The 22,535-nt window shown below is 33.1% G+C and overlaps 2 protein-coding genes across 2 annotated transcripts in view; one reads left to right on the plus strand and one right to left on the minus strand.

Moving 5' to 3' along the window:
• The window catches only part of LOC144853835 (uncharacterized), a 74,938-nt gene that overhangs the window by 30,402 nt on the left and 22,001 nt on the right, over positions 1–22,535 (plus strand). The window lies entirely within an intron of this gene.
• Positions 411–21,851, minus strand: LOC144853827 (uncharacterized). Its single transcript, XM_078711676.1, has 8 exons — positions 21,684–21,851; positions 14,033–14,095; positions 5,668–6,138; positions 4,790–4,908; positions 3,208–3,287; positions 2,357–2,379; positions 1,605–1,661; positions 411–1,441 (listed from the first exon to the last, which is right to left on the minus strand). Exons 1-8 carry the CDS (start codon positions 21,792–21,794, stop codon positions 1,232–1,234), a joined length of 1,134 nt encoding a protein of 377 aa, XP_078567802.1. The 5' UTR covers positions 21,795–21,851; the 3' UTR covers positions 411–1,231.

Raw genomic sequence — 22,535 nt, forward strand, 5'->3', positions numbered from 1 at the left:
GCTACGCAACATCGTCAAAAAGCTTGGCTGCACATATACACTGCAAAGTCAATATTTTGACAAAGTTATACAAAGTTATGTTCACAAACATTAGGAGATATGCTGTTCACAAACATTAGGATATGCTGTCCACAAAAATCGTGGAAAGAATAAAGAAGATGAAAGAAGAAGATCCCGACAATCACAAGGGTTATCCGCAACAAGTGGATAACCAAAAAACATAGAAAAAAGCAAGATGATTACAAGGAGTTATCCGCTTGTAGTGGATAACTAATAATAATTAATATAGATATAGATAATAACAAAAATTTCATACAATAACAATAGGTAATCATTTTATTCTAAATGATCACCTAATTATACAAGTACAGTCAGTACCAGTGTTTGAAACAGTTTTTATCCTTTTACTCTTAAGCTCTCTACACTTTATGTGACAATTAAATGTGCCCATTTTAAGGACACAATGATTTTTGGGCACATCACACAATTTTCATCAAACTGATAGTGTATTATTCATTAAAAAAACAAACAATTAGCATTATTACTAGAGTGTTTGGTTATAATTGAGTATACAGTATTCTACAATAAACAATAGACATTTTAGAATAGCCATCTAAATGCATATTATATTTTAGTAATTGTACCTTTTAATAAGCATTTACTGGTATTAACATTAATTAATAATTTGGAATGAATTGTGCATAAATAGGATAAGTAGAATTTTGTAAACATGTTCACTGTACAACCAAAACTAATGAAGAAGATTCTCTACATTAAGCAACTGAATTCTCCCAACACAAAAATTGTCTGACTATATAATATCTTATTATCAGATTTTGATATAATATGTTCCCTTTTACCAATTCAGTAATGTTGATTCATATATATATTTATGGTAAGCTAACTTAACATGATTTTGCTAATTAATTATTTGGGAAAAGAACATTAATATCTGCTTGATTTGAATATAGACACACTGTACATTTATAGTGGCATTGAAGAAAACAAATCCTAAATGTCAACTTAAGACCTGGTTTGCTATTTAACACAGATATGTTGTTTTTCTTTACAATATAAGTGCTTCTAGTAAATAACTAAAACAAATGAGCCTAGCAGTCGGTGGAAGAGGTATGAATGCCAGGCTAGTGATCTGAAAGTAAAGTAGTGGCTTCAAGCCTACTGGAGAACAACATGTACGAGTTCAGCAAAACATCTGAATAAACAAAGCTGACTAACTTTCACTTATTTCTCCTTTGTACGACACAATATTCTTGTCAGTTTCGTGTAACTTAACCTCATACAGTAGTTCTGGATGTGGTAGATGCGCCAGCATCTGGTTCCAGATAAAGATGCTTACATTTTCCGATGTGCTCACACGAGTTTTGAAAAAGTCCACTTCCACATCTAGGTTTCGGTGATCTAGAGGCTCCATGATGGCTTTCTGTAAGATGATGAGAGACAATTTTTTGTGCTTTTGCTTTTCAGACAACATTTTAAATCAAAAGAAAATAGCAAGCACTCTACCAATATGAAAAAGAAGTGGTTTTGTCAAAAATACACAGAACACTTTGAATTAATATTGATATATAAACTGCTTTACCTACCTGCATTACATTCTTTAAATCGTTTATGTTTATCACCATTCCAGTCTTTGGATCCACCTTTAGGTAACAAAAAACATGTTTAGGTTAAACAAAACATATTTAGGTTGAACATAAACATGTTTAGGATAAACATGTTTAGGTTAAACAAAACATATTTAGGTTGAACATAAACATGTTTAGGTTAAACAAAATATATTTAGGTTGAACATAAACATGTTTAGGATAAACATGTTTAGGTTAAACAAAACATGTTTAGGTTAAACAAAACATCTTAAGGTTAAATATACTGTACACATGATTAGGTTAACCATACACATGCTTAGGTTAAACATAACATGGCAATATTGCCATGGAGTAAATTGTTTAAACATAACTATTATCAACATATTCAGAGGCTTGTTGCTGTCTAAGGGGTGCGAACATTTTAAATGCGGGACTAACACTACCCCCTCCCCAATCCTCCAGGGCTGATCTGTAATAAAATTGTGAGAAATGAAGCTGCTAGGTCCCCGGAAAGTCTCCAGAACCACCCAACCATGGTTAGAGCTAAGCTAAGAAAATTTTGAAAAATAGAGCTGTTAGGTCCCCAGGGAATGAACTTATACTTCGAAATATGAATCGTAATTTATAAGTATCCAGGAACAGCTCTATGGTTGGGACAGAGCTAAGAAACTAGAGCTGCAGGCAGTGTCCCTCCAGCCTTCGCCCTGATATTATAAACATATAATTATTACAAAACATAACTATCTTACCTTGCCTCTTAAAATAACTTCAACTGAAATATAAAACAAAAATAACATTAGTTTGTCAATGGCATCATAATCAGAAAGCGATGAGAGGGAAATTTAAATATCATGGTAAATGTGATCCTAGTGGATAGTGTCATTGCAGATCTCCCAACTCTCCTGATAATGTTAGGAGAAAAAAAAGTAGATGAAAATATTAATATTCATTAGTCAACGCTTTAGCTTTGCACAAATAAATTTGCATAATGGAAAAAAGGCTTGTATTTAGCACATTTCAATAGCATTTCTGCTGAACATTTTTCCACAAGGAAAGCCCTCATCAAGAAACGTCATCTTTAGCCTCAATGCAGGTCGAAAAAGTAGGGACAGAGGGAATAATTTTTGCACCACAATTGAAGCTAGTATTTAACATCTGGTCCCATTTCTGTCGTAAATTTATTCACACAGTATTTAAACACACATTTTGTGCCTAATCAACCATTAAAAAAAAACCATCTGCCCTAGATTATTAAGCACCTCCAAAATGCAAATCAGAATGTGAGCTTCAAATAACACATACATTCATAAATAAATTCAGTAGTCTGCTCCATACAAAGATGGCAGCCTTCAGTACTAATATGCGATAGTTTAAATGTCATAATACAAAACAATACGCTTTTGCAATAAGTTTTTGGTTTAAATTCAAAAGGCAAGGCATGCATCCCTGCTGATACTCTTAACCAGTACATTATTTGTATACTGGTTTGCTAAATGTTGATTAAATCCTCTAATGCTTTTGTGCCACACCACCTTTTACTAATTTTTAAAGGCTTACTGGGTTGTTGTAAAATTTATTATAATAAAAATGTTTCTTGTACCTGTATAATTATGTCCATGTCCATTTGGATTGTTACACTTTCCATAAACTTGTTTATTTTCTTCATGTGTAAAATAAATACTATGAAAAAAAATGAAGAAAACAACTTTATCCCTTCGTTACATGACCAATCAATTCATCTATCAATTCCAACATATTGTAAACCAATTGAACTTTATGGACTTTGCAAGAGACATTTTTTAAATCTATATATATACAAGGCAAACACAAAAAGTTTGTCCTCTATGCACGCCGCGGTACAACTTCCGATTGGTGTAAATTTTGCACTCAACATCAATCTTGCAACAGAGATGGTCATGGTCTATATAAAAAGTTTGTAAACCAAATATTTATTAAATTATGACTTATTAAATATTTTAAAAATTACCACTGGATCAAAAGGCTATGAAATATGGAATTTTCAGAGGGCGTCATTGACTATAAAAGCAGGAACCAAGAAAAAAACCACAGCATTACCGTTCAGAGAGGTGAGTCTATAGGGTATAGAAAAGCCACGTGGTCGTGGAATACTTCAGTTCACTTCCATTTGTAAGAATAAACATTTATAGGATGATTTATGTAGGTTATAACTATTATTGATATATAGTTCTAAAATTTAAAGTGCAGGCTCTACGTTTATTCGTTTTCTTTCATTTAGCGTGCAAAATCGTACATTGGCTATGCCACCTGTATTGTAACAATGGGAATGCGAATTATCCTATGTTATACACTGAGGTTTGAACTTAGTATTCTTCATTATTCTACTAATCCGCCGAATAATTACCAGCTCATCATTGGTACAGATTCTTATACCTATTTCCTATACCTTTTGACGCCTTTCATGATTTTGTTTAATATTAACAAAATGTTCTAGCAATACTTTCGAATTCGTAAATAACAGTGGACTTGCCTTTTGAACTTCAGATTATGGATGGTACCCAAAACTTGCAAGAATTTAAAATATAGTGTAAAATGTTCTGTATTTATTTTTGTTTCAATTAATTTTACTGCATACATTGAATACTTATAATAAGCATTTAGCCTACCAGACGTATTTAATGTTAAACTTAATTTCAATTCGTTTTGTATCAATGGATATAAAGCATAGAAAATGAGACTTCAATTGTAACTCCTGCATATATTATAATTTTGCATACGTTTGACAAGTTTCCTCGGCACTGTTGAAAAATATGTTAATCAGCGGGCTCATACCCGTCGAAGATGGGTACTAATGCTAGTACACTATATAAACAAGTAACCTCTGACCTCCTTGTCCATAGATAACTTTACCCCAACTGCAAAATTTTAGGTAATTTCCTAAAAAGTACCGCATGACAAAGCTTTATGAAACAATGACATTTGTAGTTTTTCAAAAGCTTTTCCAACTGTTTCGATTTATTGTTTTTCATATTTTGCATCTCAATGTGATCCAATTATATTACCAATTGTACCAATTTATCAATGTACTATGTTTTTACTCATTATCGAACTTGTTTATTTCATTATTATGTGTGGAGAATGTGTTATTGAATAAATGAATGAGCCTATGTTATAACACAATAAATTAAGAAATTACCATGTACCTGTGAAGTCTGTGAGATGCAGAAAATTTCTCTATACGTCTAACATATGCAACTGGTGAACTAATCGTTTGAAGATCTTCTAAGCTTATCTGGGCTGCCATTGCTGCTGATAATACAATCTAAAAAGAAGAAGAAGAAGAATAGAAAACAAGTGTCCAAACACAAGATTAACAACGTATAAACCAAGATTGTAATTCTCTATGCACTCAATATTAACAAGTGGGTACCATCATATTTCCAAAAAATGAAATCATTATCATATTTAATGTTATTACATCATCCACCAAATAAAACTATAATGCAAAGTGATAAAAAATAACAATACAAGGTTAATTTTTAAACAATTTATGGAATAAAACAAATTTACTGTAAAATTTTAGCCAATTATAGAAGTTAACATGCCCAAGGGTAGACTAGAATGTATGGTTTGGTTTAACCACGCCCCAACAGGGTAGACTAGAATGTATGGTTTGGTTTAAAATGCTCACATTTATAACATAAGGTAACAAGTCCAAATCATTAATATCTCACTCAAATCAAATTTTATATATATTTAAATTTATTTATGTATTTTTATTTTTATGTCTTTGGCACATGTGGCCAAGGATTACCAATAGTAAATGAATCACTGTCTTATCAGATAGGTAGTAATCTTCCTTATACAGGGACTATTTTGTGAACTAGTTCACCGGGGTAACTCCTACTCATTTCAAATGATGAACTGGGTCCTACGGTTTATAGTCCTTATCTGAGAAGACTTGTTCCACCACCAGAACTAGGAGCATGTCAGTCTAAACATAATAAAATGGAGAATGTGTAAATTACAAATAATTTTAATTTCAAATATTATTATTATTGCTATCATATTAATTGCTTACTTCTTCTGCATTTTGAAATAATTGCTGCTCAGTTTCACGTTTTTGTCTACGAGCAATTTGTCTTGCAGTACTTAGGTTATGGCGTTGAAGAAACCGCTGTACCCACGATGAGCGTGCTTTGAACATGTGTTCCGGGATGTTTCGTTCTCGAGCAAATTCCATAGCTTTATCCCGAATATCGGAATACTTTACCGAAATGCCTTGGGCATCTAGATTGCGTATCCAAGTAACCAAGTCATCTTCGATGTCTGGATGCCGCATGGCATATCGTGTCGACCCAGGAGTAGTCAAGGTGGATATGGCACCTGCAAGGGAATGTCGTTTCCGCCATTTACGTATTGACGACTCCGGAACTTTAAATTCTCTTCCCGCTGCACAGTTACCAACTTGTTTGGCTTTCTCGATCACCTTCATCTTGAACGATAGTGAATGAAATTCTCGTGGTTTTGGCGATTGAACAACAGAATTTCCCTATCAACATAAATAATGAAAACAACAAATAAACAAACTATAATCCCAAAAATACAATATTTCTTAAAAAATGATAATTATCTCATTTTGTTGGAGACCAGCTTTCTAATTAAAAAGATGCTATCACTTCACAAAAGATTATCAATAGGATTTGAACCCAGTGCCTAAATTAAAATGTGGCGGTAGGTACAGTATACATTTTGAATATAGTGAAAAACTCTTCTTTTTTTTAAGTACAGTCTGAACATGTATGTATTGGGTCAAGCTGAGTAGTTTTGATTTTAGAAATGCAGTGGTAATGTAGGCAACTGTTTACTGTACATTGTATCATAAGAAAACCATTATCCAGCATTGCACAAATTCATTCAGTCAAATATTTACCTGCAATTTTGGACATTTTGTATTAAATAATGCATATATAAACTTTAAAAACATTAAACCAGGTCATTCTTTGCCTTAAATGTATGTTCTAAGGTTAATTATCATAAAAAGTAAAAAACAATGCACTACCTAAGTAGCTCGAGTTGAATGTTCTCTTTTAAATTATTAGAATCTTATTTTTCACACATTTTTAACCACTTGAGATGGAAAAAATTATCGTAACAGTAGGTCCATATATTATTTATTTTTGCATAAAATGTAGTTTGTGCCCTTAAATTAGGTAAAAAACGTAGGTAAAGTGTCTTTAAAGTAATACTGCACTGTCTGTTGGAAAACTGAAATCAAAGAATACAGTATATCACAAGAATGATTAATCTGCGATTTTTGCATTAGAAATTTGTAACAGAGCGTAGGGCGGATGAATGATATATTAAATAAATTAAAGAATACTTGATTTAATAGATATTATACATGACACATTAAATAGAATGCAATTATAAAACATTTTATAAAGCACTCCTACAGAAAATTATTTGCCACCATGCTAAATTATTATTATAAACTATTAGTCTGGTAGTTGAAGGGTTTAACGGAAAAAATTGTTCAAAAAAATGTTTACATCATTGGAAGCTGAATATTATGGAGAATAACATATCGAAAATCAACAAAAATCCATCGAGTTTTTCTTTTATTTTAAATAAAAATTGCCCACTGTAATTAATATGATTGTATATTTTAGCAACTGCTAACTGTAGAGGCTTCTATTTGGTCTTAAATTGTTTACAACATATATACAGTATTTCTATTTTCTCTAATAAAAATGTTTGTCAAAAAATGGCAGGAAAGGTCATTTTTCTAAACATTTATGTCTTACACACTTAAAATTGGTCTTAAATTGTTCATAAAGTGTGTTGAACATAAATAAGGATTTACATTCATTGAATATCAGCTTCCTCATACAGTAGTACACTTGGCCGAATAGTATTGAAAGTGGAACTGTTAGACAATAAACAATGATCTTACATAACACTTTGCCTTATAGATTCCTATAAAGCATAGTACAATTTTGAAACATGGTACCTAATTTACATAAAGAAGCATAGGTTTACTGTAGTGGGTAAATTGATCTCAATCCAGAGTGCTTCAACATCATCTCTTAAGGTACTTAATTCTTTAAATACGATTCTAGATTTAATATACATAAAATACCACCATCTGATTTACAGTTTGATCTATCTAATCTACATACTGTATATCATAACCATCTATAGTGATTTCCATGCTATCAATTTTACAATTTAGCCAATTGTTTCAGAAAGGCATAACATCCAAATCATTAATGTGAAGGAAAACCCTTTTTGAGTAAACAATTGTGATAATAGACACGATGATTCGTATTTAATCAACTAAAATTAGCACCCTGGGAATACTTCCAAAAGAAAAACTTGTCGCAAAATGAGACAAACCCAATTGTGTTTTGTATGTAACATTAGGGTTGAGGGATAAGGGAAGACGATGGGTGCAAAGAAGAACAATTTTTAAATATATTCTTTTATCCACTCAGTATTGAAATATTTGTTTTCATGTTTTATAAATAATATACAACTAATAAAACATTTGCGATTTAATACTTTGTTGAAACTACTGTCATAGTCGATTGAAATACATATGTAACGATACACCACTACAACGTTTATATTTTTTAAATTAATACAAACTTTGAAAAGAAACTGTCAGTAATAAAGTTTATTTGTATGTGTTTATATATCTAACAGTACCCACACTCACAGTAAGAAATGTGCTCTTCAAATGGCGAAAAATGTATTATACAGTATTGTCACAATTTGATATACACAACTTATAACTACAGTATGCGCAATACTATATCTAAAGATTTTAAGTTTATCCCTAAGGGCCCATAAATTTACCTACTTGTGCACCAAATGATTATAATGTGAGACTGAGACTACAAACGTATTATTAAATCTATCAAAATAGTATTTTCGGCTTGTCTTCAACATGATGCTGTACTCGAGCTGTTTGACTGATTTTCAGCTATTAAAAACAATTATTGTAAAAGGAGATAGGTAAATGCGAAGCATCCTCATATTATTGTGTGCTAGTATTTTTCAGCATCGACATCCATTAGACAGTGTACAGTATACCACACCTATTTTGGACAAATCATTGAACTTAAATTCTTTTTAATCGTCAATAACTAATTATCTAAACTCAACTTAATTAGTAAACAGGGTTACATCAGGTGGTTAAAATCAGTGCCGAATGTATGAACCAACTTTATAAAGCATCGACATTCATTAGACAGTGTATACCACGATCGGAATACACCCTATTTGGGGAAAATTGTTGAAACTAAATTTGTTTTAATCGTCAATAACTAATTCTATAACTCAACTTAATTAGTAAACAGGGTTACGTTAGATGTTTAAAATAAGTACCAAAAGTACGAATCAACTTTATATACCATCGAGTAAAAATTCTAGAAGTAACGCGCGATTTACCAAATTTTGCCCTTACATAGATTATTAAAGACATAGGCGAGTCACGCAAACCTCTCCTTCAATTCTCTCTTCCTATTCTACAATACTGAGGAGAAGTAGTTATGTTCAGAAATTAAGTTATGTAAAAATCATATCAACGTTCCTGCTTGGAGTCAGTCAATTGTATAAAAGTTTAAAAAATATTTGAATCTGAAATATACACATAGGTCGAGCCAATTTCAATGGTAAGGACGGTTAAGTGAGGGGTCATCTGCACCACCTCAGTTTCATCATGGTTTGGGCTGAGGTAAAAAAATGGAAACATGGACCTTTTAGTTAGTAAAATCGTATCAAATTTCTCAATTCTTTAACACTAATGTTGGGAAAGTCACGCCGTCTCCGCACACATAGACTGCCCAAATCATTATGCTATAATATCAAATTTAAACTCTTGCAATATTTCACTTTAAACTATACCCAGTTTCTTTCTTGCTTGTTTATGAAAATCTAAAGACAAATCAAAGTAAACCGTTACTAGTATGACTATGTTATAATAATCCTAAAGAACATTATTGTTACTCATCCTCCTCTTTGTTGGATTTACAAATAATTTAAGAAGCAAATAAATGAATGAACATTGCATAGTAAACCATCATACTACATCAGTGTGCATGTGATTTTAATTAAAACTAGTATCCTAAATATAGGTTTGTAAATAAAGATTACTATGCAACTAATTTACATATTTTTGTTTGTTTATAGTAAAAAGATTCAATATAACTATGTTGCATCAAACAGCTTATTGTAATGGAGGGAGACATTGGAACATCTGAACAAAACAAACCTAAGTTCTTTAGAATTGTTAAATTTGTAATTTTTAGTTTTAATTAAAATCGCATATACTGAGTAGTATGATGTTTAAGGTTTACTGTGCAATGTCATAACAAACATGGTAGCTTCTTAATTATTATATTAGTTATAAATTATTATAAGTTAGTAGCTAGGTTCACATTCAGAAATTATTGCGAGTTTCTTTATCATGATGTTCTATATGAACCTGCAGGATATCGTTATCTTGTTTATCACGTTAATTCTGGTTTACATGCTCTCGGAGAGCATGTTAATTATTATGATCTTACGAAGTTATCATGATATATTAGACACCGTTATATGCAGAGATGAAATTCAACCAATCAGCACTTGGTTATTTACTGCATCATTGGCCACCCACTGGAAGAAGTCACCATTGTTGTTGTTTTGATTTTTTTGACCGCCAGCTTCAACAAGTTGTTTTTGTTTTGATAGGTTAATTGCTTAGGTTTAACCCTTTATATCGTTTCGGACATCATACATCAAGTTAGTTAGACGAATAAAGAATAAAATACCTGATCAAAATCTGGAGAATGAATCAGAAATTAATGTGAAACAGCCAGGACTATTTTGAAAGCTAGACCATCCAACCCACTCGATATCCACTACAAACGCATGACGACCTTTACGAAAAGGCTGACACTTCTGCTATTTGCACGCACACCACAACTTGCCATATATTGATTTTTAACCACGAAATAGAAAATAAAATATCGTTGTGGTGCATGTGTAGATGATTTCATATTCTTCAAGATATAGACTTGACGGGGAACTGATTTTTTAAACAAAGCTAATTCCTAAATAGACATCGTAAATGAATAATTTCTAGGGCCTAGGCTAGACCAAAATTTTTTCTTTTCCACAAAGTAAAACATGTATTGTACCTAAACGGTAGGGGTAGGACCGACTTACTAACTATCCTATATGCATATTAAATATTGTTATCATGAGTTTTAGTAAATACATTAATGCCTACTGTGTTAAAATTAATGTAATGTAATAATAAAATATTCGATGTAGTACAGTTGTGGCGTGATTTAATAGACAAATGTTTCATGTGACGGGACACTAAAAAATATAAATAGCCTGGTCAATAAATTCGTCCATGTTCCATCCGTCGTGCAAATAGAGAGTGTATGGTGGAATGTTTGTTTGTGTAAATAAATCACTTACCAAGCTGTCCTGCTAGACTTAGGCCTGGCTCCTATAGCCTACAGCAAACAATCAGCCAGTTGGCCTAGTGAAAACATTTTCACTAAAAATGCTTGCTAAAGTCATTTTATTGACATCTCAAAGTTCAATGAATCTCTTTTAACAAAGAAAACCTACTTAGCTTCATAGAGCAGCAATTCCAGGTATTATATCTATTGCAACAGCATACCACTGTACAACTACAAGTAGGTATCCCAATGAAGCAAATTTTCGTTACGGCGATTCCAACACTTTTATGAAATTTCAAAAAGTGACGTGTCTTTGAAGTTAAAAATAAATTATTTCTTATGTACAGTACCCATGTCAACAAAAATTATATGTCTGGAAAGATCTTGTTTAAACATTTTTTAACAATATTTTATGTTGTATTTCAGAAATACCTACCTGTCAATATAAATAATGTTACTAAAATACATATTACATTCTATGCAATGCAAAAAAAAAAGAAGTCAATTCATACACTGGTTCAAAAGTTACGAATCATAATAAAAGACAGGACCTTTTTGGAAAAAAAGAGCGCAAAAAGCACCAAGACCAATTTTGGAGGGTGATATGTAAAAAAAAAATTTTCGAGGATCCCCCCAAAAAATAGTCACCAACTTTTTAGAAAGCCTGGGTAACATAATTAAATTTTGGTATAAATTAATGGTATTACATGGTAACGGAATTACATTGTGTTATGTATAAAGTAATAATATACCTTAATTCACTACATATGTTTTAGTACTGTATAAATGAATGAAATTAATCAACAATTAATTAATAAATAATGAATCCAATTCCAAAACAAAACAAATCCATAGTATATAGAATCACAGTACAGTATACGGTAGATACTATATTTCCGATCAATGCTAAAATCATTAAAATTCATTCCCTATACGGGCACCACTAAGGATCTATCTGAATCAAAATAGGTTGATGAAGGTTAATAGTCATAAAGCTGATGACAGTAGTGAATAAACTTATATTTAATAATGATTAGTTTGATGATGGTAGTACAGTGTATACAACAGCTAGTTAAAGTTCAATAGTGATAACACTGACGATCTAAGCTAAAAGTGGGCAGTTTTAGGCACTTCGGCCAAAATAATATTAGAGAAATTTTGGCCAGGCTCTTGATTATGACAATGAAAATTAAACTTCACAATTCAATTTGTTAAAATTTTTAAATTTGGAACATTTTGTTTCTAGTTATAGTGTAGATGACTTAAATACAGTGGACAGATCATGCATATATTGACTAAGCTCTGTGAACCACAGATAGGCGCATTTTTTTTTATTATTATAGTAGGTAGATCCAACCAATTCATGTGATGATTTTTATCAAATCTGGTTTAAATGGGCATCAATCATTGTTAAAGTTCCATGAGAACACTAAAAAACAAAAAAACAAACAAAAAATTATTATTTGATGTTCTATTCGAATCAATAATAATCAATAATTCTGTTACCATGTCATGTAATTCCGTTACCAGACAAAACTAATCAAATGCAGATAAACTATGAAAATATCCGAAGTAAACTTGTATTAATAAATTAGCCACATCTTATGTCTACACTGTAATACCAATCATAATCTTTAGTTGTTTATAGTTTTCAGATGGAATCTCAGGTTTCAAGTTAAAAATTGAATTATCAATGTTCTGTGTAATTCCGTTACCAAAATAAAAGTTACCAGAATATCTGTTCAACCAGTTAAATTACAAAAGTTTAGGTTCAGTAAGTTCCTTTTGATTATTACTAAAAGAAAAAGTACAATCATTAATTTGAATTTTTACATTAAGATACCCAGTACAAGATCTCTCTTACTCTCTCATGCCTCGAAAAGAAATGATGGTGGTGAGGGCATAGTTCATGGACTATACTATTTGTGGAGAGGGGTGTTCAATAAAAATTTCTATTTTTCGAGGTACAGCATATCTCACTCTTTGAGGAGAAAGGGCTATTGTCGGTTTATCCAGGTAAGCAATAGGCACGAAATAGACCAAAAGATTAATTTCTTCTTACTTACCTGTTTTGTTGTATGAGTTTTATAAGTAAAGATTTTATTATTATATATCGGTATCTTTATTTCAATAAAAAACATAAGTAAAATATCAAAAATATAAGTGCTATGGCAACCAAAAAGTTGAATTGGGGCACTGATTTACAATTGACTGTAAATACCATTTAAAGCGCAAATTTCTTACTGTGAGTGTGGGTACATTAGATATATAAACACATATACAAATAAACTTTTACTGACTCAACTTCTCAACGTTTGTATTAATTAATAACTACAAAAAATATAAATAAATATATAATATATATAAAATAAATCGACTATGACGGTGACAGATTATTATTAAATAACAAATGTTTACTGTGTTTATTATTATGTGTATATTATGAAAACAAAAATTTGTTACTGAGTGGATAAAAGAATATAAAATTGTTCCTCTTTGCACCCGTCCTCTTCCCTATCCCTAATGTTATTGTTACATACAAAACACAAATAGGGTTTGTTTAAATTTGACTTATTTGTGACAAGTTTCTCTTTCGGAAGTAATTCTCAGGGTGCTAATTTACTCGCCAGTTTTTTAACACTGAAATTACTATGTGTATTCAAGAACCATCTAGTAAAATACAATTTGCAGTAATGAGCTCTTTAGGCAAAAAATAATGTAGTTCTGGTTTGTCGAAAAATTGAAATGACATAATGTATTTTGAACTTGCTACCATTATGAAGTGTTTTGGCCAGGCATTCTACTCTATGCATTATTCAAATTACATCATCATAATCATTCATCAGTCGCATGGTTTAATTGTTGCTTTGGTGGTTTAAAGACTAATTTTGGTTATGCTAATAACAACAAATGACTTGATATCTGACCTCCAGGATGGAGGAGGAACTTTAATATTATTTTACAACTGAAGTAAAGTCATACCTGACTTGCAACATTGTTCAGGCTTGCTGGATCAGCGACCACAACAGCTGTATGGGGATCAATCTGAAAAAGAAACCAAGAAATTAATATTGCTGTAGCGTAGTAACAGTATTGCTGTAGCCGAGTACTGTACCTCCAAAAATCTGCTGAAGTTTTCGGTTGAAGTGCGCAATAGATCAATTTGTCTACTAGAGTGCGATTTTTAAAGTACTACTCCTCCCTTATTCGTTGTAGTATTGAGCTGGGATTTGGCATGAATATACTAAAGGCACATGTCCTCAAAGCTATAGAGCCGGATTTTTTATTTTCAAACCGGATGCAGCCATATGACGTCTCGAAGATGGTACCATATAGCCGTATTTGGTAGGTTATTGATGTGTATGGGACGTCACATCCCGTCTTACGACGTCATTACAGCTTCATTTGCTGTACCCCGAGTATCGCACATTCATGCTTTTTTGTTAATTAATTTGTTTAATTAAGAAGCCACAATGTGTGACACACACCACAGCGTTATGTTGTTATATGCGGCCGGCTTCTTGGCGTAGTGGTTATCACGTCTGTTTAACACACAGAAGGTCCCCGGTTAGAGACCGGGCAAAACCTTCTTTTTTTTAACTTTATGGTGAAAACTACTGTATACGTGATATGATATAGTATATCTTTTTTAAATACTTATTTTGTGTAATCGGTAATTATCACTTTTACACATGTTTATTTTGCTTTTGGCTTATTACCATATTTATTTGTAATTTAAATGGATTAAAAAACTTTGTGTAACCCACATTTTTGGTGTAAGAGGTTTCGTAGTGTAGTGGTTATCAAGTCTGCTTAACTCGAAGAAGGTCCTCAGTTCGAGCCCTGGCGAAAGCTATTTTTCTTAAACTTATGGTGAAATATACTGTATACGTAATATGATATACCGGTAGAGTATCTCGTTTTATTACTCGGGGTACCTGAGTCTAGGACTCTCTCATGTTTTCCTCTTCTTCTTCCATCCGGACACTATTGAGTAAAAAATGCGACTTATAAGTTATAAAGTATAACTACTCCTCCCTTATTCGTTGTAGTATTGAGCTGGGATTTGGCATGAATATACTACTACAGAGCATGTCCTAGTCAAATCTACAGATTTTTTAATTTCAAACCGGATGCAGCCATCACGTCTCGAAGATGATATTTGGTAGCGAGGTTATTGATGTGTATGTGTGACGTCTTATGACGTCTTTACAGCTTCTTTTGCTGTACCCCGAGTATCGCACATTCGTGCTTGTTAACATAAATTCTGATGATTTTTGCCATATAAGATGGGTTTTGATAATTGATAAACAAATAATTATCTGTCATTTGGTAGGTATTGCAACATTCTGAGTCTTGTTTGATTCCGTTTGGGTTTGTTTGGTGTTTTTAGTAGGACCGCATCTATATTATAAGTGAGAGAGTTTGTACGTTTGTCTGTAGGTTTGTCTGTTTGTTCGGTATACATATTTCTGTTTCTGCACGTAACCATACATATACGCATATCAAAATGACCACAATTGTATGTTGTAATCTATGTTGTAATGATGGAAAAAGCACTCTTGTGCCAATATCATCACCACCTCAATGTCTTATGTCGCTTTTGAATGGAACTAATGCTGATTTCACTTTTAGCTGACATTAGGCTTTATAATTCAGCCTTCCAAATGACAAATTTTGGTTGTAAGCATCTCAATATACAAGGCTGGAATCCAAACTGTTCAGGGCCAAGTTTGTCATAAAATTGGCAGTTTACGGCCACATGCAGATGCTGCACCACAGTTTCTGCAAATATACTTTGTGGATAATAACTTGGAACAACAAACCCGTCGATCATTATTCAGTTCTAAACTGAAACCACACATACTCCACACATTGAATGGACTATTACACCAACATAACAAATATATTCGTAATCTAAACATCGCCCTAGAAATGGTCGATAATATTGATGACCCTAACATGAGAATTGTGATTCATGAGGACAAGCGACCTGCCAACCAGCATGCTCACAGGTACAACCTACCTACTAGAAACGAGGTTGCCATTCTGATGCCCAACGAACTGTGTATGAATAGAGATATCGTTTTGCATGAACGAGAAGGAGGGTTATTACGGCACGTGTCAGAAGTACACAGAGCGTATGATACACTTTAATACCCAATCCTTTTCATGCATGGAACTGATGGATATTCCATATATCTTCACACAGATGCTGGTCGTAAAATTACTCAAATGCAATATTACCGATATCACATGATGTGTAGGTCAACTAACCATCTACTTTATTGCCGTAGACTGTTTCACAGTAGGCCTATGTAGTTTTTTTTTTTTTATCTTTTGTGGTTAACTACCACCTTTATTCAACAATTACAGGATCTCATATATATATTTACATTATTTTCTGCATATTTTTTTGTTATGTTATCTATTACAAAATATATTGCATGTTTAATGAAAAAAGTTGTTTAGTTATGAAACGTTTGTTAACTTATTTATCATAATTGTGTATCTTTCAGTTTATATTTGTATTTGATTTGCCCTTTAGGGAAATGCTTAACAAGTGGTGTAGTATACCAGGCCACTGTCACAAGAAATGGCACTAACAAAATTGAAACATATGTTGGACTGACAGAAAATACATTTAAGTGTAGATACAATGGGCATACAAGCTCATTCTGTAATGAAAAGTATAAAAATAGTACAGCGCTTAGCTAACATGTTTGGAAACTAAAGATGACAACATTAAATATAATATTAAATGGCGAGTATTAGCCAAATGTAAGCCTTATTCCAATATAAGTAAACGCTGCAAACTATGTCTGCATGAGAAATATTTCATTATATATAAGCCTGATATTTGCTCTCTTAATCAAAGAAACGAATCATTTAGCACATGCAGACACAGAAGAAAATTCTTATTGAGATATAAAGGTTACTAATTAAAGACACCTATTGATAAATAGAACGGTTGAATATACAACTATTGTTTTGTTGCTTGCATATATTAACTATAAACAGTCTCTTCCTGATCATTGTACTTCTAATTTACTTCTTCTTCTTCTAGGCCTATGTAGTTGATGTATTTTGTAAAATTGAGACTGAACGTTTACAGTACTTGAGAAGAGAGCAAAAGTCGTTGAGAGCAGACAGTTACCAAAATTGTAATTTTATCAGTCTGGATCAAAAATCAATCCCGAAGATATAGACTCCATCATTTCTGCTGAAATACCAAGCCCAACGACTGAACCAACATTTTATAATTTGGTAAAATCACACATGATTCATGGCCCCTGTGGACCACTAAAACTGAATAATCCATGTATGAAAGACAATCACTGTACAAAACACTTCCCCAAGGAATTTCAACAGAACACTGTTCAGGGAAACGACTCATATCCAAAGTATAAACGAAGTTCACCAGAAGATGGGGGACATGTCATTTCCATAATAAAGGTACTTGATGGTGAGATAATTCAAACAGACATCGATAATCGCTGGATTGTACCGTATAATAAAGAACTCCTGCGCCAGATGGGCTGTCATACTAATGTAGAAATCTGCAGTTCAATCAAATGTATCAAATACGTTTTAAAATATGTACATAAAGGTTCTGATCAGGCCATATTCTCTGTTCAGACAATGGACGCTAATGGCGAGATTACTCAATATCAAGAAGCTAGATATGTCGGCAGCGATGCGGATACTCGGATTTTCCATTCACGAAAGATACCCTCCAGTGTTTCAGTTATGTATACACTTAGAAAATTGCCAACGAGATTACTTCATAGAAGAAAATTTACGTCAAATCGCTTTGTGGACCCCCAACCCCCAAAAAAAAAACTATGCTGACTGTATTTTTCACTCTCAAACCGATGACTTTGCACAATCACTACTTCATGTAGAAGTTCCTCAATATTATACATGGCATAACAAAGCTAAAAGGTGGAACCTTAGCAAACAAGGTGTACCATCCGAAAGCAGCCCAGGAGTTTTCAGGTCTTCATGTCTTGGAAGAGTGTATACGATTAGCCCAAAACAAAGAGCGTGTTACTGTACGAGACTATTACATGACACGAAAAGCGTGGCCCTAGGGACTTAAAGACCTTTAATAAAGTAGAATTTGACACCTATCACGCCACATGTCTAGCTATGGGTCTGATTGATAATGACCAACATTACCACCGAGCTTTAGAAGAAGCTGCTTTAGCAAATACCGGAAAACTGTTCACAATGATTCTAACAGCTTGCGAACCAAGTGACCCATTAATATTATGGGAACAACATAAGCATCGCATGTCAGATGACCTATTTTATAAGGCAGGTTTACCGTCTGACCATGAAGGTAGAGAGACATGTATCCTCCACAATGTTTACATTTAATTCAACAAGAGTTACTGAGAATCAGTGGAAAATCAGTTGAACACTAGGGCCTACGGTCTACCAGTAGTCCAGTCACAGAACATTGAGCAACTCATGAACAAAGACTACATTTTTTATACTGATTATGACACCGACGAACAAGCGTTATTCACTGCTGACAAAGAAAAATTTCTCACTGGTGAACAGAAAATCATTGCAACACACTTTTTACATATGGTCAACAACAAAATCCCTGGAATCGTGTTTTTAGATGCCCCTGGCGGAACTGGCAAGACATTTCTTCTCAAGTATTTAGTGTTCTAATATGTATATTACAAAGAGTCACTTTCTATCATTATTTCTATTGACAGTCAAGGTGTGATCTTTCAGTGTCATCAATGCAACTAACTCCCGCCCTGGGGCGGGTATCTTTGCTAGTAATATTATAAAACCTGCGTTTTTGTGTTGGCCAAAATATTTGACCTTTTTGATATTGCGGCACAGCAGACTGTTACTAATTACTTCTTTAATTATACTTCCCGATTGACTACTTTGGATATTTGACCTTAAAATGTCAACTGGATGTTATTCTACTCAAGTCGACTTGGTTCAACAAGTCCACATGTCATTCATTGGGTCTGTTTCTGCTGAAAAAATAAAAATAATCGATTATTGACCGCGTTGCAACTGAAAATTTTCTCCGACGTTAACCGGTTATCTGGAAATCGCTTTTTAAAAATCATGTCATCCATACCCACAACGCAGTTCAAATTATAGAAGGCCGATGAGAGTTGGTTTGTTAAACATCATATCGCTGTCTATAACTCTCACATGTACTGTAGGATTAAAAATTAAACTCTTACGTAAAGCTATATTCAGGCAACACCCTAAATTTCATACTAAATGTTTTTTTCTGCCACTAATTAAAATTTAAATCCCATTTCATAATATTATATATGTGGCATCTGCAAGGGAAACCAGACATAAGTCGGAATTTTCAAAATTGAGATTAATACTGAATACTGAAACTACATAATCCAAGATTTAAAATGCTGAAAAAAATATCTTGATACCATGTCTACTTCCAGAGATATCTCAGTCTAAAGTTTTGGTTGTTACAATCAGTGTTTTGAGAAAAATGCTTTTAAAGTTAAGTAACAGTAAATGACAACAACAACAAAATAAACAGGGCGTCTAAGTTTACGCCTTAGCAAAAGGGTATTCTAATTAGTAATTGTTTTATTTCAATGAAACTTTGCACCTTCCTTAATTAACTATTATTCTATTATTATGCAAAATTTCATTAAAATCAACCCAATGGAACACTTTCAATTATGAAAATCATACATAATTTACACCATCTTTTTAACCAACATACTACACAAAATGTTAAAATGTTTCAGCTATCATTTTCTGTAAAAATAAAAAAATTTAATTTTTTTTTTGTAAAAAATGTTATCCTATTGTTTGTCGCTTATGTTTTACCGGCGGAAAAACCAGGCGTGATACGATCTGTTTGCTTCTGTAGCCCGATATAGATTGTCATTTCTATTTATCGTGAATTTTACGTGCGAGAGTACCATTTCTGGCCATCTAGGGGTGTCATTTAACAAAAATTCCCTGGCACAAATACTCAGTATCCACAGCCCTCTGAGGACTCTTGGGCAACCCCCTTAAAAATAGTCCTGCGACTGCCCCTGATATTATTTGTAAAATAAACATCTAGCCCTAAACTACAACAGAATAATGATGTTACATTAATAAGGGCATGTCGACGAGAAAGTTTGTTTCGCTGTTGGTACTACTCTAGCCAGCCTACTGTAGGCTAAATATCTCTACCCAAAACAACCTGGAGTATCTCGCTATAATTCTCCCCCACAAAATAATAACAATCATATATTATTATTATCTCATCGATCATGTTGCTTATTGTCGATCGTGCAAACAAACAGCATTCTTTTTTTTGAGTGAGGGTTGCCCATACTCACAAGGTCAAAATGAGGTCAATAATCGCTATTTGTGTTGCAGCTAAAAACTGCTCTGCAAAAATCGGTTAAAACATGCAGTAATTGGTTAAAACATGCAATGGATTGAGTGTTTTTAATTGAGTAATTTTTTAATCGGTTATGTCATTTTGCGCCGTTTCTGCTGCACAAAAATAAATTAATCAACGGATTACTGGCAGTAACCCGTTTTTCTGTCTGAATATGTGGTTATATACTTTGCATGGGCAAGTATAATGACAGCGCACTCTGATAAAAGTACTGACAAACTATTAAAATAAAAACAAATTCGGAACTACTGTATTTACGGTCATTGATTTGTTAATTATACAGTACACTATCCCTTCACTTTAAAATATATGTACCTGGCTAAAAAATTAAAGCAATACTCTGACTCTGAAATCAACACAAAAAGTAGTCGAAATTAGATGATGCGCTCGGACACAAACATTTTTCGTTGATATTTGATATTTAGCGGAAACACGACACCCATTTGGATTCGTTTTATTTGTGTGTGTGTTTTTTTGTTGTTGTTATTTACACTTTTTTTTATTTCATGGTTTTTTATATTTTGCAATTCTTTTGTGTGAGGATTCGTATGAAAAGTTACGATTCTTTTACTTGTTTACCTTTTACGCGATCAATCGAAGTTGGTGCATCACATCACAATATGAAAATATCAACTTATTTTCACATTTTTAACCGTTTATTGATGAAAAAAATTATCGCAATCAATAGGTTCATATAGTATTTATTTTTACATAAAATGTAGTGTGTGTCAGATTATAAAGGTCGAAAAAACATAGCCGTAGGCCCTCGGCCTAGTGTCTTTAAACAATTAATTAAATTTAAAAAATGAACGTGTTCACAGATTTTAAACATTTTTGTCAATGAATTGCAATTAATTTTCTCTATTTTTTTTATGTCCCTATGACATGTCTATGAGATGACTCGATCTGTTCCATTAATTAATTTTGTAATTTGTGTATGTCACTCTCTAGCCTAGCTAGGCCGGCATCCTCTATCTAGGCCTAGAGTAGAGGATAGTTAGGTAGGGCCTAGCCTACGCCTGCTGGGTCTGGTACCCACACTGGGCGCTACTACTAGCCTATAGGCCTAGCTAGGTATGGTCCATACCTAGCCAAGGCCCAAACCACCACACAGAGCCTGCTGAGAGGGGAATGAGAGGGGTCTCCTGTGTGGAAGCTAACCATTTTAATTTTTTTTATTTTATCGTGTTCCATGTCGTGTATAATTTCAAAACTCACTTCTACTAAGCCTATTGAATTCGGTACAGATTCCACCTTATCGGTAATAACTTCTACTATAGGCTGCTCGGCTAAATGCGCCTTTTCGGTAATAATCTGTTCGTCCGCCATACTGTTCCTAATGTAGAAAGACAACACCCGAGAGGACGCAATTCTCTCACAATATAAAATACGCATAAAGATGGTGCTCTTTCAACTCACTTGTGCTAATTTAGTTTGAGGGCAGTATATAATATTTAATTAATTACATACATTTACCAAAGATTCACAATATTTGCATTTACTAGATGATGTGGTACGCTCGCTTCGCTCGCAAATGGTTCTCGAATATACAGTAATTTCAGAGTAACAAAACTGGCGATTTCAAATAATTTATGTATCGCAGGACTATAATACAGAAACGAATAAATAGACACGATGACTAAATTAGCACCCTGAGAAATTTGTCACAAAATGAGTCCACATTTTCGCGCCGCGGCTTTAGCCAACCATGAGCCAGCTATATCCAAGAGGACTACTCATTCAGAATAGAAGCTATATCAAGCTGAAAGCTTTTTATCTCTACGGCTGACATTTTCGGAATTGTGTATACTTGGCTAATTGATAGGTCCAAGCTGCTGGACCAAAAAAAAAACCTCTGGGAAAAGAGATCGAGTCTATGATGAGGGCTCACGGTTGAACAATTTTGGATTCTCGCCCTTTGATTAATTGACTTGACGCGAATCAACACAAAGTGAAGTCACGATCGTACTGAGGACTGCATGTCCAACACACGGGAAAATAATGTATTGAAATTCTTTGAATTTAGGTTAAATAAACACTCTTTTCGCGTCGCGCCTTTAGCCAGCTATA

The sequence above is a fragment of the Antedon bifida genome, chromosome 10, assembly GCF_963402885.1.
Source record: "Antedon bifida chromosome 10, ecAntBifi1.1, whole genome shotgun sequence".
Classification (NCBI taxonomy): domain Eukaryota; kingdom Metazoa; phylum Echinodermata; class Crinoidea; order Comatulida; family Antedonidae; genus Antedon; species Antedon bifida.